The sequence below is a fragment of the Podarcis liolepis genome (genome assembly GCF_965112155.1).
Source record: "Podarcis liolepis genome assembly, chromosome: 1".
Classification (NCBI taxonomy): domain Eukaryota; kingdom Metazoa; phylum Chordata; class Lepidosauria; order Squamata; family Lacertidae; genus Podarcis; species Podarcis liolepis.
The window spans coordinates 72,920,612-72,938,165 of record NC_139554.1 but is presented as its reverse complement, the minus strand read 5'-3'; the positions used below and the strand labels follow the sequence as shown (position 1 = coordinate 72,938,165).

The window sequence follows — 17,554 nt, the reverse complement described above, 5'->3', positions numbered from 1 at the left end:
ATATCTGTACAAGCAAGTATAGAAGAAATAGGATTATAAATATGGAATATAACATCAAACGGAACTGTGTGTGTAAAAAAAGGAAAAAGGGAGGGAAGCTGTATTTTGCAAAAGGTTTATGATGGATGGTTAGATCTGACTCTTCCCCATCCTTTATTATTTACGAAGTAAGCTGAATAACGCTAAGAGGACTTGGAATTTAATTTAATTAGAAATATATCTTCAGCTGGAAGGAAGGATGAAAGGAGTCTGTGAACTGCCAAGGATCTGATAAGGTTCTTTAGTGAGTCATCTGCAGTTTGACAGACCACTCTTCCTCCCAGGTTGAGAAGAAAAATGGTGACAACAGTTTATTTACTGAGACAAAGTGACTTCTGCAGCTGTTGTTAAAGTTCTGGATGCAAAACAACAAAGCGCGGGACAAAGCGATGCAGAAATTTCTGGAACAACAATGGGATATCAGCTCTGCCCAAGGCATGATGGATAAAAGCAACAATTGAGGGAAAGAAAGACATCTTACAAGGACAAGAAGAAACACTATAGACAGAATGATTGCCACAGAATAACAAGGATATAGTTTGAGTTCCTCACTTGCAGTTTTATAAATCATTTAATGTGTCGACACAGATAGGTCACTAATATTGCAGTTGTTGTATAAGGGATTATTATTATGACAGGAATGCAATTGAAACTAAGATGATTTTGGAACGCAGAAATAAAGAAAACCATCAAACCATCAAATCTAGCACGCGGGGGGCCACATTAACTAAATTACATAATTTAGTATTTGAATGATTGGTATGAATAATTGTATTATAAATCAGTATTGTTATAATGAGGCTGTTATTGGACTGTGATTGAAAACTAATAAAAACTTCTTACTTTTTTTAAAAAATAATGTTTTAGTGATCTTCCTACATCCCTCCCTACCCTACAAAACAGCACATGTTAATATATCTTCCAAACTAGATTTTGCAAAGCAGGGGAAAGTTTGCAAAAAGTGCAGGCACAGAATTGCAGGTCACACCCTGCGATTCTCTGGGGCAGCAGGTTCATGGTGGGGCTAGCAGTTAAGCAGGCCGAATGAATGAAGATGCCAACTGATTAAATCCCCTTACTGCTCTTTCGCCCTAACCAGACACAATTTCCTTCATGAAGGAAATGCTGATAATATTATGCAACAGCATTAAAGGCAAGAGATTATACCTCCTGTGTTTTTTTGAACCAGATCTTTCTTTCAAGACCACCAGAGCTTCCCAATACCACTGCCCAAGTTTCCCCAAGTGTTTTGATGTTGGTTTTTTGGATCACTCCCTTTTTTCTGCCCTCTCAGGGCTCCTGGTGCCTTTTGACAGCAAACACAACAGGCAAAAATTCAACAGATAGTAAAGTCACAGGAGTTATAACATCACAAAAAATATAATTCTGCTCCTAGACATATCCTTTCTCTAATTAAAAGTTTGGTACATTTTTTAATATTCTGCATATATTTTTTAATTTTTAATTTAATGAAATATAATGCATTGCAAATGCCTGTCTAGACTTATAGCAGATTGTAGGAAATATTAGGAGAAGCTTAATGGTAAGAGCTGCTTAAGAATGGAACAATCTAGCTTGGGAGGAGTATTTAAGTATCCAGAATCTGAATAGCCATCTGTCAGTGACACTATAATTGTGCCCTGCCCTGCAGATCCTGCAATCAGTGGTGTCCAAACTTTTTTCAAAGAGGGCCAGATTTGATGAAGTGAAGGGCCAACCAAAGGGCAAACTAAAGTTGTTGAGGGCTTTTTTTAGGATTTTACCCCAGGAAATAAACTGCCACAGGGGATTAAACCGGCCAGCGGGCCGAATTAGGCCCCCGAAGCGGACTTTGGACATGTGATCTCCAATGCCTCCTCTAGCTCTAGGACTCAAGAGCAGCTGTTTCCAATAAGAATACATTTAAGTTTTCTGCACATATCGTTCTGTATCCCATTTTAATGTAGCATAGCTAAAAATGCTATTCATGTTTTCCTGTTTTACCATTATTTCTTCCCAGGCTTTTTCTTTTTTTTTCTTTTTAACCAATGCTTCAAGGAATGTAAACAAACACAAATGAAAACAGAAATAAAACAAATCCTTTCTGATTGTGGTCTTAACAGCAGCAGGACATTCCTAAAGACTGGAGGCAGTATTTATATATACACAGTGACTATTTAAAGCCAACATGTGTGTACAGTGGTACCTCTGGTTACAAAGTTAATTTGTTCCAGAGGTCCGTTCTTAACCTGAAACTGTTTTTAACCTGAGGTGCCACTTTAGCTAATGGGGCCTCCCGCTGCCACCGCACCTTTACCTCATCCTGAGGTAAAGTTCTTAACCCGAGGTACTACTTGTGGGATAGCGGAGTCTAACCTGAAGCGTCTGTAACCCGAGGTGTTTGTAACCTGAGGTACCACTGTATATGGCATACACACACACACCTATATTGTAGATAGCTATCTATCACAAGGATCCTTTCTGGCTGCCATTTCAGAATGTGAAGAGGAGGTGGTGGAGGCACTTTTCAAGGCCTGTGAAATTGTGGTGTCCTGAAATGAAAAGAAAAAAAAGAGGCCATCTGTTCTATTCTGGTTCTTCTCTAAACAAAAGACACCCATCAAAGTGAAGTTAAGGGTGTCTGGCTGCTCTAAGGGGAGGAAAAGCCTCTTCACCAGTGAATGCAAGGAAAGCGACGAGTATGAAATCTGCTTAGCGTCTGGCTAAAGAAGCGGATGGCGCTAGCCAGCAAACAGCCAAGGGGCTTTTAACAATGACTTTAAGGCTCATTGGTTGCCCATTTACAATGGGCACCCTGAAAAGTCCTCAGCCTGAACAGAATGAAATGGAATGAGGCTGAGAACTTTCCAGCCATCCCTTGTCTCAAGAGCCTTCCTCACAGGGCCGCTCCACCAGTTAGCCACTCTGAGACTTCTGCCTCAGGTGGCAAAATGCGAAGGGTGAGGGAATTGTGCACTCTTGCCCACCTGCCCACCCTCCTCCTTTGTCCGCTTGAAGTGCCCCTGCCACTCAGTTGCTTCAGCAAAATGCTCAGCGCTGCTCCTCCAGTGTTGCCCATGCTAGAATGCCTCACTCTGCGGAAGCCGCCTTCCTTAGATCAAGGCATTCAAGGTGAGGTGATTTGGGGGATTGTCAGCCCATGACATTTTGTCGCTTGAGGCAAAATAGAAAATGGTGCCTCCCGTCTCCTCTGCCACCCACAACCCCCGCCACCCCAGGTGACAGGAGGTGGCCCAGGGAAGCCTTGGTGCACTGAAGGTAACAGAGGAGCAGGTGGCAGCAGCAGTGGCCCCCCTCTTCCCAGGTGGCAGCCACAGACAGGAAGTGCAGGAGGCAGCAGGTGGCATGCTCCTTGGGGGCCTCCCAGTTGTTCCCAGCTTGCCACCTGAGGTGACTGCCTCGCTGAGGCTGATGGGCAGGCTAGCCCTGCTGCAGCTCCTTTGCCACAGCAGATATTGTCTAAAGCTTAAAAGTAGTATACCGCTCAAGTCTGAAACTGGATGCTGCAACAAAGCAGTAGTGGTGCGGGCCCTTTTCAAAAGCACCTTTCCCACAATGCCTCACTCTGGAAAGACCCTGTGTTCCTTGGGGTCCTTCATCAGAATGTAGCAGCACATGGGGCAGGAGCAAAGCAGAGTGTTTACACTCAGAATCTTCTTTCTTGCCTCTGTGGTTTCAGAGCCAGTCTGAAACAAGCCGCTGTCTCTCGAGTCCTGCTGATTAAGGCTAGAGAGGATTGCTGTTACTCATACTGCTAAGAGGAATTCTTTTAACTTTATGTCTTCCATTTGTTACTTCTGAAAGTCTCCACATACCATGCCACATGCTCACTTGGATAGCTCAACCGGTAGAGCATGAGTTTCTTAACATCAGGGTTGTGGGTTTGGGCCTCACGTTGGGCAAAAAGATTCCCGTATTGCAGGGGGTTGGACTAAACGATCCTTGTGGTCCCTTCCAACTCTATGACTCTAAGTTACATAAAATAAGCATGGTGCTGAATTGAAGAGAGGCATAGTGGATTGCAGACGACCAAAAGATAGAGCTCAAGACAGCATCTTGTTGTGGAGAATGCATCAGACTCAAATTGCCTACCCAGATGTTTTATTCACGCCTGTGGCATAAAGTTCTCCTTGTTTCATTCATAAAAGCAATTCCTGCATTTGGTCAGAATACTCATTCACATTTCAAATGCTCTCCTCCTCTTTCATATCTGCCTTAACAATAACTAGCTGTTCACATAAATAGCACAAGGGAAGCCAAAATTCATAGGCCGCATATGAAAAAGTTAATTCAAACTATGTGCCTTACCAGGCTCAGACAGCAGAACCCCAATTCCAAATGGAATTGGTCAGCCAAGTAATCCTCCTTGGGTCAGGTACGTCGTCATCCTCCTCCTCCTCCCATGAACAGAGTTACGGTTTTATAAAATGTACAACATTGCAAAGTAGCCTCCTGATGAAACTTGCCCCAACATGCTGCCCTAAAACAAAATATTCCACGTGTTAGCCTGCATCCACACATAAAACTTAATCAACTAAATCCTGGACGTAATCAGCGCAAGGTGCAATCCAACAGCTGGCATACAGCCAGCATTCGGTTGGCTGAGGCGCCATAAGTAGCAGCCCAGCTGCCATTCTGCTCCCTGGGAGGGTCGTCCAGAGGGCAGGACTCTCTCCACTGGGGCTCTGCAGGTGTAACTGTCCTGCCAGCATTGTTTTGCTGCTTCTGCTTCTGCCTTTGGGCTGAAAAGTGGGGATTCTGTGGGTATGTTGATTCATGGGACCCCAAACCCCCTGTGTACAGTTCTGGTCACCTCACCTCACCGGAGTGCTGAAGAAGGTTCAGAAAGGGGCAACCAAAAGGATCAAAGAGTTGGAGCAACTCCTCTGTAAGGAAAGGTTGCAACATTTGGGGCTTTTTAGGCGAGTAAGGGAGTGGTGGGGGAGACACATGATAAAGGTGTATAAGATTACGCAACATATGGTGAACGTGGCATTCGTTGGGAGAAGCCACAATGGTTCAAGTGCTATAAGACCAACAATACTTTTGTAACACACAGTTTCCTCCACTGATTGGATGTTGCCAGAACTGACTATTACAGAAAGTCACATGAGCAGCTTCTACCTTAAAGACTGAGCCAGTAGCAAACAATTCAACGTGTTGGAAGTATCCCTGGCGAAAGGTAGGTACTTTGTAATAATTATTACTTTGTAATAATAATGCTTGTAATAAGGAAATGCCCATTGCAAGGTGTCAGCCATAGGAGCAGAGGAAGAGGCCTCATCCTGAGTCAGACCAGTTGGCCAGCTCAGCATTGTCTGCATTGACAAGGAGCAGCAGCTCTCTCCAGGGTTTCAAACAAGGGTCCTTCCCAGCCCCACCTGAAGATGTGTCGGGGATTAAGCCTGATACCACAGAGCTATGGCCCTTTCTCCAGCAATTGTAGGAATAATCAGAGGCCGAAGTGCCCAGCACAGTGGGATTATGGGAATTGAGAGAGCACCCCAGAGCTAGACTCTGAGGAACAGCGTACGCTGTAGTTCATTTCTGAATGACAGAATGTGTGTGTGGAAGTTTTATCTTGGGATATTAACCGGGTGTAGGTGTGTGCGATCTATCTCGAATATGTGGTGCACCTCTGGCAAGATGCCACTGTTTAAAAATGACTAAGGATGCTCTTTTAATAGGTTTTTTTTAAAACAACAACAACACAGATAAGCAAAGTAAGGGGAAAGGTACTTATCTGAACAGGTAATTTTGCAAGCAAGGGCAGAATTCTACTGAAAGAACACAGTAGAGGGAACCTAAAGGAATGCTGTAAATTCTAACTGTAAAGACTCAAAGTAAATCAACACTTAAGCTCCTAGGAAAGGCAGCTGAGAGGCTGCAAACCTCCCTCTTCACAGGAGAAAAGGAAATGGGCCAGGAAAAAGAATATAGGTAAGAACCCAGCAGGGCTTTGAAAGTGGTGGCTCCTTTGACACAGATTCTCCCTCCTCCAACCTCTGCAGGATTGCTCTACCCATGACCTCCACTTACTAGCTTGTATGAAGAAAAATACATTGCGGTCAGTAAGTACGATGTATCCCTCAAAGTCCCCACAAACAATTAGGTGGGCACACACAACCAGGAGTCTTCACACCAATCGCTGCAGTGCGGGCCAAGCTAACCCATTTTGCAACTTGACACCGAAACAAAACAGCAAGGAAGCTGCTGACACATAACTTTTCCCCACTGCACTTCCCTGCCAATTGGATCTACAGTGACTCAGTGCTGCCCAGTGAAGATGGATGAGAGGAGAGTGGCGCATTGATTGGTCTCTCAGCACTTTGGTGATAGGCTGTACCTCTCGGCAAGACCCGCAACTGCAGCTGTTGGTCTGAAGGCACCTGCAGATTCTACAGTCCTGGTGACAGTTGGTGGGAAAGTAACACAATTCTTATTGTGCAACATGTACACGGAAACAGGCACATTACACATGCGCAAATACACGGAAGCCTATTGGCTTAGTTTCAAATAAATATTGTTCCCTGATTGTCCACTGTATAGAAACAATGACTTGCTAATGCCTGTCAGGGATCCGCCACACAGCGCTTGTTCACAGTGACCAGACCACCTGCATGCGCAGGATATAACCCTGCCGATTCTTCCTCTTTCAATACATGGGATTTTGTCCGGACTCTGGAGTGGAGGCTGGGAGAAGAAGCTGGCTCCACGCATCGTCACTAATCCAAGTCTTTCCCAGACCCGTCGTGTAGCTATGACAGTAGGTCTGACGAGCCGGTGGTTTCCTTGGCCAAAATATTCAGCCAATGAAGCAGCTGGTGAGTTAGATTTTGAGAGAGCTCACAATGTTCTCCTGTTTGGTACTCTAATCTGAGATTATGCAAGCTAGAAATTGCTAGAAAAACTGACGAACCATATACCGTTAATTGCGTTTCACACGCACACGTACAGCAATCTTTTCATTTCCTGTGTTCCCTCCCACCCACCCACCCAAGCCTGAGAAAATTGTTGCATTTTGTTGTTGCTTTTAAGCCTGCAGAACAACATGGGCCCTGCAGGATTCACATTCAGAAGAAAGGCTTTGAATGGCCCATAAATAAAATGGTTGTAACGAATCTGGACTTCAGACTGGTTTCTCCCAGGGGCAGCCCAAGCTTTACGACCGACATAAACTCCCACAAAGTGCTCCCGTGTCCTGTTGTAGCGTTTGGGCCCTGGGGGTTCCTTGTGTAGACACACAATTGTTTCACAGTTGTACTGCAATGTATGCAAAACGGGGCTTGGTCAGGCAGCACCAAGGGTCATTTTCACATGACTTTTGCACATTCAGAGTGTTGAAGGCAAGGCTCTTAAACGCCAGTGCACTGCCTACCCTTTCCTTCTTTTGAAAAGTTGTCCTGAAACGAATCTTCTCCTTCTGGAATGTTCAGCCTCAGCTCCAGTATTATACAAACACAATGAAGTAGTTAAAGAGGCCCTCCCTCCCATGAAACTTCCAAGATGCAAAAGAGAGAGAGAGAGAGAGAGAGAGAGAGAGAGGAAAAGGTCAGATAGTTGGTTCTGTGTGAACTAAACTTCCAGTGTGGCTTCTAGGCTCCGGCAAACTGGACTGGAGAAGAGCCAGCTAAACACTAAGGATAATGCTTCGATGAAGCAAGATCTGCAGTCACCGGTTCACCCAGAGTCAAAACTCTCCTCCGGGATGAATTGCAGTTACAGCACTCCCAGCAGAGTTTGAGCGCCTGCTGGCACCCCCGTCTACTTTCTCTTCCTGAAGATGTCTTCCTCCCTGCTTTCCACTGCAGAAAGTGCAATGAGCATCTGAGCTGCATAGTACGTGGCCATGATGATGACCCGCGAGTAGGGCACAGGGAAGCAGAACTTGTTGACGGCGATGGTCAGGTCGGACACCATGAAGAGCACCGAGCCAATGCAAGCCGAGAGCTTGGTCCAAGTCCACAGGTCGTTGCACAGCTGCACGCCGGCCATGGCCCGCCAGCCCATGAAGCCAATCAAGGCAGTGTAGACGGCTACTAGGTAGGTGAAGGGGCCCGAGAGGTAGGAGTACAGGAAAGTGTAGGAGAAACTGGACACCAAAGTCATCACCAGGCCAGCTTTCAGATCTAGAGGCTTCATCCCAAATGCGGAAGAATACAAGATGTGTGTGATGGCAAACATCAGCAAACCTACAGAAAGGGGGGGGGGGACAAAATGTGAATGTCAACACTGGCATACATGGAGACAAGCAATGGATAGACTTTCTGGGAGAATACGTGCAGGGTGAAAAAGCTTTCACTTCTGACAGGAAAAGGCTATCTGCTCTCCCTACATTTTCTGATGTGAGCTGCTTCTGCAGCCACAGCTATCTGCAAGTCATTTTAAGATCATCAAACCAGAGAGAACTGGTTACAGAAAACTCAGGGGCAGGTGAAATAAATGCCCAAAGCATGGACACAAGGCCCTGAAGCTGATGGGAGCCATATACCTTTTTATTAAAAAAGCGGAAAGGCTTAATTGCCAGGAAGATTTCTTCCCTCTGCAAATTAAGCCACAGATGATGGCTCCCCTTAGACAGCAGCATGTGACTCCTTAGGACTTGTGCTCCCTTCCCAGCCTCGGCACAGCTTGCCAAATCACTCTCTCTCCCCATGACAGTCAGCCCTGTGCTCTGTGTCAGCACATCTACGGCAGCCAAAGCCCCAAAGACCACCTGCTTATCTCATCTCGCTCCTCTGCCTACAAGGTGAAGTGTGCCTCTGTCAAGAGTACAGAAAGGATCTCCTTCCCTTGTTCTCTGAATCATGCTGTGCCTCAGGCTACATGTCACAATCCATCTCCTTTCAAAGGAAGCTTGCAGGAGGAAACAGGTGGAGTCAAACAGAAGGTAGCTCCTGCTTCTTCAGGGGCACAAAGGAACCTATGTGGCTTTTTTATTTTTCTGGCAATAAATTTCTCCCCGTCCAATACATCCATACTGTCCAAGTTTCACTAATGCTGCTTTTAAAGGTGTGGTTCCTCCATTTGCAAAAAGCTAAATGTGCTAATCTAGATTTAGAGGCATGGGTTTATACACTAGGCTGGAGGCAGGCAATGGCTTTGATTTTTAAAAATATAGTATGATTGGACCATCATCACCGCTGTTGTCTCTGGACAGAATGAGATAATCTACTTCTTTGTAGCTCTTCTTCCCTCCTCCATAATCTCTAGTGAAACTCACCAGAGATTATCACCAGACTAAGAATTTCCTGGTTTAGTGATTAGAATGTTGGACTAGAACCAGGAAGAACCAGGTTCAAATCCTCACTAAGTCATGAAACTCACAGGGTGACCCCGTCACCATCTCTCAGCTTCACCTACCTCACAGAGATGAGAACAGAATGGGGGGGGGGGAATCAAGCATAGCACCTTGAACTTCCTGGAGAAAATATGGTATTTAATTGTAATAAACACACAAATAAATAAATTCCCCTCCTGCATCAGAGCATGTGGCAAAACTCACTGTGATTATGTTGCATCGGCAATGACTTTTATTAAACAATATAAGGAGAGGGGGAGAACGAGACTTGAGGAATGTCATTTTTAGGGGCTGCCCTGGAACTTCAGCAATGTCTAGACTGGCCCTCTGTGCACACCATTTGTAGATTTGTAAATCTGTTGTATGACCTTCTTTAAACTATTGCTCAGCCTAAGGCATGTTGCCATTATTCAGAGTAATGGGTTGCATGAGAGAATCAAATAAAACAGGCTAAATGTCTAAGAAGTGTGGAACATATTGACCCATGACAGGGCCTTCTCGGTGGTGGCTTGCCATTTGTGCAATGCACTTCCTGATGAGGTGCATCTGTCACCTCATTAACAACATTCAGGGGGAAATTAAAACATTCCAGACATTTGATAGCTAAAAGACGCTGATCCTGGCAACCTTGAAATAATTAGCTGTGAGGGTGTGCGATTATCTTTAGATGTTCTTAATGTTTTTAGACGGTTTTAAACATTCTACATGTGCTTTTATTTTATTTTTAATTGCTTTGTGTTTATATTTTGGTGTTTGCCATCCTGGGCTCCTTTGAGAGGAAGGGCAGGAGAGAAATTTAAATCAGCATATTAATAATATTCATGAAAAGAAATAATTATTGTACACTGACGTATTGAAATATAGACAGATAGATAGCCAGCCAGCCCTATATGTGTGTTAAAATATCTTTTAAAATATATTATTATTATTATTATTATTATTATTATTCCCCGCCCATCTGACTGGGTTGCACCAGCAAAGATGTGTAAATTTGCCTCATAGTGTATGAAGATCATGGCTATATTACTTCAGCCAGCTAACCCCAACAAGAGAAATGACAGACTTTTCTGGCGCTGATTCCTGCATTTACAGTTATCTGCTAAAGCTCCAGTGCAGGAGCACACATGGGCAGACATCTGTATTACTTCCACACTTCATCATTGACAGTACATGACACGTGCTCCAGAAGCTTAGTTGCCCAGACCCACACACTGGTGCCCCACTGACCGTGAACGAAGTAGCCTTGCTCTTGCCAGATGAGGAAAGCATCTCCTATGGATGAGAATATCAAACCAGCCAGGATTCTGCAGGCGCTGCGATGGGCCGTCAGGAAATTGATCCCGTGCGCCAGCAGGAAAACCCACAAGCAGAAGATGGGCAGACACTTGATGAGGGCACTGAACCAGGAGGGGCTGGAGGTGGGCAGCCAGAGGACGAAATAGACGCAAGTGGCTTTGAAGAAGGGGACAAGTTTCGGGCCTTCACTCTTCACCTGGGGTGGGGAAAGACATACACACGCATAAGGTAATGAGCTGTGAGTTTGTTTGCTTTAAAAAATCCCAACCACCTGAAATCCATCAAATCATTCCGCAGAGACTACACAGAGCCTGTAAACATTACCAAATTGCTCCCCTCGCTGCTTCCCTTTCGTTCAAGAATTTTGCTGACCAACAGCAATTCCAAGAACAAAGGCTTCTTGAACTTTACCATAGTTCTTTTTTTCCCATTGTCATCAGCTGCACAGCCTCCAAACCGCTCCATGCCAAAAATAAGGGCTTAAGAGATTTCGTTCATTCCCCGTAAAGTACAAAAGCCCTGGAAATCAATCTTATTCATTAAAGTGACTTTAAAGAATAATGCTGCTTAGGGCCGTTTCAAATGTTGCCCCAGCCCTGCCCTTATGGCAGACCCAGTGCACTTTTCAAAGATTTCACACACCCATTCTGCTGCGTGCATATGTTGGGAACTGCTGCCATTTGCCTTTTCCCAGTGGTGGTGCATGCCGTCGAGGGGCCACAGGTGATTCTCAGAGCATGCAATGCACATTCAAAGAATCATAGCGTTGGAAGGGACCGTGACAGCCATTCTAGTCCAACCCCCTACAATGCAGGAATCTTTTCCCCAGCATGGTGCTCAAACCTGCGACCCTGAGATTTAAAATCTCATGCTCTACTGACGGAGCTATGCTCATTCAAAAGATTCCAGGCCAAGTTCAAGGTCGGGCGCTAGTTTTTAGCTTGGCCTCAATCTTAGTCAATAAACACAAGTCTGCATACATTTAAATGACTCAACACACTCAAATAAGGTTTTGGCTTTCAGGTGGCAACTATATCACTGTAACAGGCTATTCAAATCCTGGGATCATTCTGTCCAAGTCCCAACGCAACAAATGAAGGCTGCAGACCACAGGAGCTTGGCAGATGCCATCCCAAAGCTTTCAGAAATAACATTAAACATGCTGCCCAGGACCATATTTAATCTCCTATTGTATTAGCCCATTATATTTTGCTTCTTAGCTGTCAGCCTCACTACCAACTTCAATTCCAACCTTCTATAGATAGTGAGTGGGATTAATTTCTGAGAAAGCACACAGAGAATCGGACTTAATTTGCTTACATGGGGCACACCCACAGAATGGTTTTTCTATCAGCCACACACTGGGCAGGAGCCAATTCAATGTTGAGAGAAAGCATGTGGCCAGGCTTTATGGACTGAAAACAATTGCTTTCCAGGAAAAGCTGCCATAAATATCACATGGAGGAAAAAGTTTGAACTGGACAAAGCTCCCTGTGAAAAGCAACAGAGCTCTGGGAATTTCTCACCTTTCCCATGCATCTGCTTAAATAAGCACAAGCTTGACATGACAAAAGCAATATATTTCATTTCATTTATTTATTTATTATATTTATATACCCCCCCTTCATCCAAGGATCATCCAAGGATCATCCAAGCAACCTGGCTGCCAAATTCTTTACCAGCCGAAGTTTCCGAAACATCTTCAGAGGCAGCCCCACATATTTACAGCAATCTAACCTATATTTTAAATGGCACTTAAATACCCACTAAAATTCAATGTTGGACACGTGCAGTGGTAACTATTGTCATTCAAGGGTGGGTTATTGGCAAAGGTTTAACTGACCAGCTCTTTTCAGTGTGGTGGGAGATCCTTGGGCTCAATGAAACAACACAGCTATTGAGATGAGATACAATGCAGTTTTTTGTCTCATGTTTGAGCTGCAGGTGCAAATTGGCAATGTCCCATTGGCACAAGATCCAGTTCAGAGACAATGGCCTCAGTTCCCGTGTCACTCTATGGTCTTTTAAATGTGTTAGCAAATGTTAACAAATGTTGGAAATGTAAGGAAACTGAAGGAACATTCTTTCACCTCTGGTGGACTTGCCCTAGGGTTAAGGCTTTCTGGGAAATGATATATAATGAATTGAAAAAGGTATTTAAGTATACCTTCTCTAAGAAACCAGAGGCCTTCCTTTTGGGTATTGTTGGCCAGAGGGTGTTAAAGAAGGACCGAACTTTCTTTATGTATGCAACAGCAGCAGCAAGAATACTTATCGCAAAACATTGGAAGACCCAAGATTTGCCCACGCTGGAAGAATGGCAGACGCAACTGATAGACTACATGGAATTGGCAGAAATGACTGGCAGAATCCGAGACCTGGGAGAAGAGGCAGTGGAAGAGGACTGGAAAAAGTTCAAGGACTATTTACAAAAACATTGTAAACTGTATGAGTGTTAAGAAAGATGTAGGACTGAAAACAACATGGCACCAGCAACTTAGTTGAAAGAAACATGAGAATAAGTAAGATTTGAGAAATAAGATAAACTTTGGAATAACATTATGTCTAAATTAATTATTTAACTACTTGAAAACAATGCTTAAAGTCGGGGACATAATATTTGAAAACTACAAAATAAGTGCTGAAATAAGGTGATAAATTGCTGTTTATAACTCTATAACTGGGAACGCAGAAATGGGAGATGTGAGGAAGTCCAAAAGTTTAAGAAAAGATGGATGTTGGACATTTGATTTTGTGGTGTGTTTGTTATTATATGTTACCTTTGTTGTTTTTTCTGTTGTTTTTTGTGTGTTGTATTTGGGTGAGGGTGTTATATGTGAACTTAATGTTTAAAATCTTTAATAAATATTATAAAAAATAAATAAATAAATGTGTTAGTAGGAGGGAGTTAACGGTTTGTCCACAGACAGCTTTCTGGGTCATGTGGCCAGGATGACTGAACCGCTTCTGGCACAACGGAACACCGTGACAGAAACCAGAGCGCATGGAAACGGCGTTTACCTGCCTGCTGCAGCGGTACCCATCCATCTACTTGCACTGGCATGCTTTTGAACTGGTAGGTTGGCAGGAGCTGGGACAGAGCAACAGGAGCTCACCCCGTCGTGGGGTTTCGAACCGCTGACCTTCTGATCGGCAAGCCCAAGAGGCTCAGTGGTTTAGACCGCAGTGCCACCTGCACCCCACTATTCAGAAGGATGCTACCTCTGACAATGGAGGCAGAGCACTGGCCAGCAGCCACAGATAGCCTTATTCTCCATAAATTTGTCTAATCCTCTTCTAAACCTCTTCTAAAGTTGTTGCCATTACTGCCTCCTGTGAGTACAAATTCCACAGTTTAACTAGGCCCTGTGTGAAGAAATATTCCTTTTGTCTGTTCTGACTCTTCAGACATTCAGCTTCATCAGATATCCCTGAGCTAAAACTTCTCTCTGCCCACTTTCTCAATAATATGTATGCATAACTTTACACACTTCGCTGCTCTTCTGTAAACCTTGAATTCCCCCCCCCCCACCAGCATGCCTTGGCCTCTCTCTTGTTTCTTAATGGCCCCATTTTGGCTGCAAAACCCCAGTGGCACTCACCATCAAAGTCTTCTGTTAGAAGGAGGAATACAATGGTACCTCTGGTTGCGAACGGGATCCGTTCCAGAGGCCTGTTTGCAACATGAATAGAACACAACCTGCAGCAGTGCGTCTGTGGACGCGTGGGTCGCGATTTGCTGCGTCTGCGCATGTGCGAGTGGCGAAACCCAGAAGTAACCCTTTCCGGTACTTCTGGGCCACTGCGGGATGCAACCTGAAAAAACGTATCATGAAGCAAACGTAACATGAGGTATGACTGTACTCCTCTCCAAAGAGCAATCTGTAACATCCTCCCTCTAACTTCTCTGTCACTGAGAACAAGGACAGACATCAAAACTTGCAGAGGATTTGATAATCTGAGGTAACTTTCCCCAGAACAACATTGCCAAAAGACGGGTGGGTTTTTGGGTTGTTGTTTTTTTAATGTCCGGTCGGACTGTGTACAAATTTCATTTGAAGTCTTCCAGTCAGTTAGGTGAGGTCACAAGTCATCCCTCCCTTACCTCCGAGATCTGTTCTTGCTCACAGCCTACAACTAGCTCTACGATTACCTCCTGCTTCTGCAAAAATAAAAGACTTTTGCAACAGTTCAAAGCCTCCCTCCTCAGCTGACTGGAGCGGCAGAGTTGGCAGCCAGTAAGGCTTGACTTTTTAAAGAGCAAACAATGGTCATTTGCCAGAAGAATATAATTAAACCCTTGGCAATTGGCCTTGAGATTCTGGACTTGAATGTATTAGTGCTTTAGTTTATTTGGCACTGGCCGGGGAGGGTGGCGGGGGGGGGCTGGTACTGCAGTGGAGGTGCAGAGAAAGGGAAAGGGAATTAATCAAAGTAGCATTAAAAAGGGGTGGCTGCCTATCAAAGGGAGAGAGAAATTCCTTTGTAGCTGTGCACTGCAATAAGTCTTTGCACCCAGATGCTTTAATGAAAAGACTATTGAAAAAATATTATGAAGCAGGGTATTATTTAAATAGCTGTATATCATTATTAGAGGATTCTGCGGTTTAAAGAGGCACTTGTTTAGAAAAGGTGGGAGCTTTTATTGCTCTCGGAACTTAGTCCCTATGGAGGACTAGGAGATAAGTGATCTATCAGTAGTGATGCAATGGGTGGGATGCAGCCACCCCACCCCTAGTCCCAGGATTGCTGCTGCTTATCTGAGTGAGGCTGTGGCAGAGCAGTAGTGAGACCGACATTGGCTCCCAGTACGTTTCTGAGCACAATTCAAAGTGTTGGTGCTGACCTTTAAAGCCCTAAATGGCCTCGGCCCAGTACACCTGAAGGAGCATCTCTACCCGCATCGTTCAGCCTGAACACTGAGGTCCAGCTCTAAGGGCCTTCTGGCGGTTCCCTTCCTGTGAGAAGTGAGGCTACAGGGAACCAGGCAGAGGGCCTTCTTGGTAGTGGCTCCCACCCTGTGGAACGCCCTCCCATCAGATGCCAAGGAAATAAACAACTATCTGACTTTTAGAAGACATCTGACATCCCTGTTTAGGGATGTTTTTAATGACTGATGTTTTATCATGTTTTTAATATTTTGTTGGGAGCCGCCCAGAGCAGCTGGGGAAACCCGGCCAGATGGGCGGGGCATAAAATAATACATTATTATTATTATTATTATTATTATTATTATTATTATTATTATTATTATTATGTCAGCACTGCTGTTAATGCAATTTGTGTAAAACTGGCGATCTGGATACTGCCTTAACTGCATGATGCTATCTACTCAGAAATAAGTTCGATGAGATTTATTTCCAGGTAAGTCACTCTAAAGCAAATATGAACTGCGCAAAATCATACACACAATTCAATTAACTGTCAACGCTATTATTCAAAATCTCCAGCATTTTCCTACTAAGAATGGTCATTGTCTGTCATAAGAAGGTAGAGAAAATTCTAATGCTCTAACACAGAACCTGTTATAACCTACTCCTTAGCAATTTGTGCAGGTTAAGGATATCCCTGGAACGAGCCTTATTTTTTTATATATTGCTGTATAGCAGCAACAACCAAATGCTGTCTCTGTCTAGCTGTCCATCTGGATTCTTAAAAAAGATTTGAATTGATTGAGGAAACTGCTTAAAATGCAGGAAAGATCATGACCACAATTGCAGAGGATCTTTATGCAACAATAAAGGCAGATTTCAACTCATCATACAACTTAGATATAATTAGGAACAAGGGAGAAATTTGATGTTGTTTGCATTTTAATGAGAAACTACCCAATTTACACTTTGCGAACCAAGAGATAAATCAAAACACCACCATCCTTCAAAGTTTGCAGGCCTCCAAATTTCACAATGAAGTTTTCCAACCAGAAAATGTGTTCAAAACTGTATATATTAGGAGATTTGTGCATAAAAAGACATATGTTAGTGAAAATAACACAAAAATTGAGGAGAAATTGTTTGCAAAAATGTATATATAAGAAGAAATTAGAATACTGATCGATTTTTAGTGTTGTTGTTTTTATTTTTAAAAAAGCAAATTGCTGCAGAACTGCATTAAGACTTGAAAAAAATAGAAACTGGGGGGAAACCCAGATTGACTGATTCATCTATCCCTACATATCATCTCAAAACATTTAACAACCCAGATAACAAAATTAGGCTCTGCCACTTATTTAGTCACTATGTCATAGATGCAACTATGGATAGATGGGCCTCAGGTGTTGCTTAGCTTGAATTAGCATTAAAACCCTGATTTCATGGCTGGTGATGATGTAGGAAGCAACATGAAAAGAGACAAAAACCGAACTCATTCTCTTCCTGAGATCCAATTTCCCTGCACTAAATGTGGGCATGTTCTAGTTATTAATCTGATCATGCACTGTTATGCAAGCAAAAGTGTTTCTCACAGGAAGTTAATCACACCAGTGAGATATGAACAGGATGAGGAATAAATGCCTTTGCTGCCTAGCATTCCTTAGGGCATCATCAGGATGGAAGATAATATGGTATCAACATAACTATATCTGCACTTAGCAATACCTTTTGAAATTATTACGAAGCAAGGAGAGTACCATAACAAGTTAGCATACTATCATTTCCTATTTGTGCACAGTCTGTTCTGCTCAGACCCAGCCCTACCAATTAAGCAAGCCAAGTAGGGTAGACTGTTTTGCACTGCCCAAAAAGAGGGTTTGCATCACCCAAAAACAGGACAAAAGAGGGTGCTAATTTGTATGAAGTTTGCAGATGGGTAGGGTACAAATAATAAATTGTTGTTGTTGTTGTAATTTTGGGCATGCTTTTAGACCTGTAGGGAAAATAGCATAATTAAATTAAATGTAGAAATAATTAGCATAATTAA

At 43.6% G+C, this 17,554-nt stretch overlaps 1 protein-coding gene across 5 annotated transcripts in view; it reads right to left on the bottom strand.

The window, feature by feature from the left end:
• TMEM86A (transmembrane protein 86A) overlaps positions 1-17,554 on the bottom strand; it is a 48,344-nt gene that overhangs the window by 4,347 nt on the left and 26,443 nt on the right. The window contains exons 2-5 of one of the 5 annotated variants that reach the window (XR_014523543.1): positions 10,568-10,832; positions 7,418-8,231; positions 4,348-4,519; positions 2,463-2,570 (exon numbers count right to left, since the gene is read on the bottom strand). Coding sequence is in view for 1 of the 5 variants with exons in the window: in XM_083494289.1 (XP_083350415.1) it covers positions 7,804-8,231; positions 10,568-10,832 (693 nt within the window). In the remaining 4 variants the exon portion in view is untranslated. The other 4 variants (XR_014523540.1, XR_014523541.1, XR_014523542.1 and 1 more) reach the window with 4 other exon arrangements.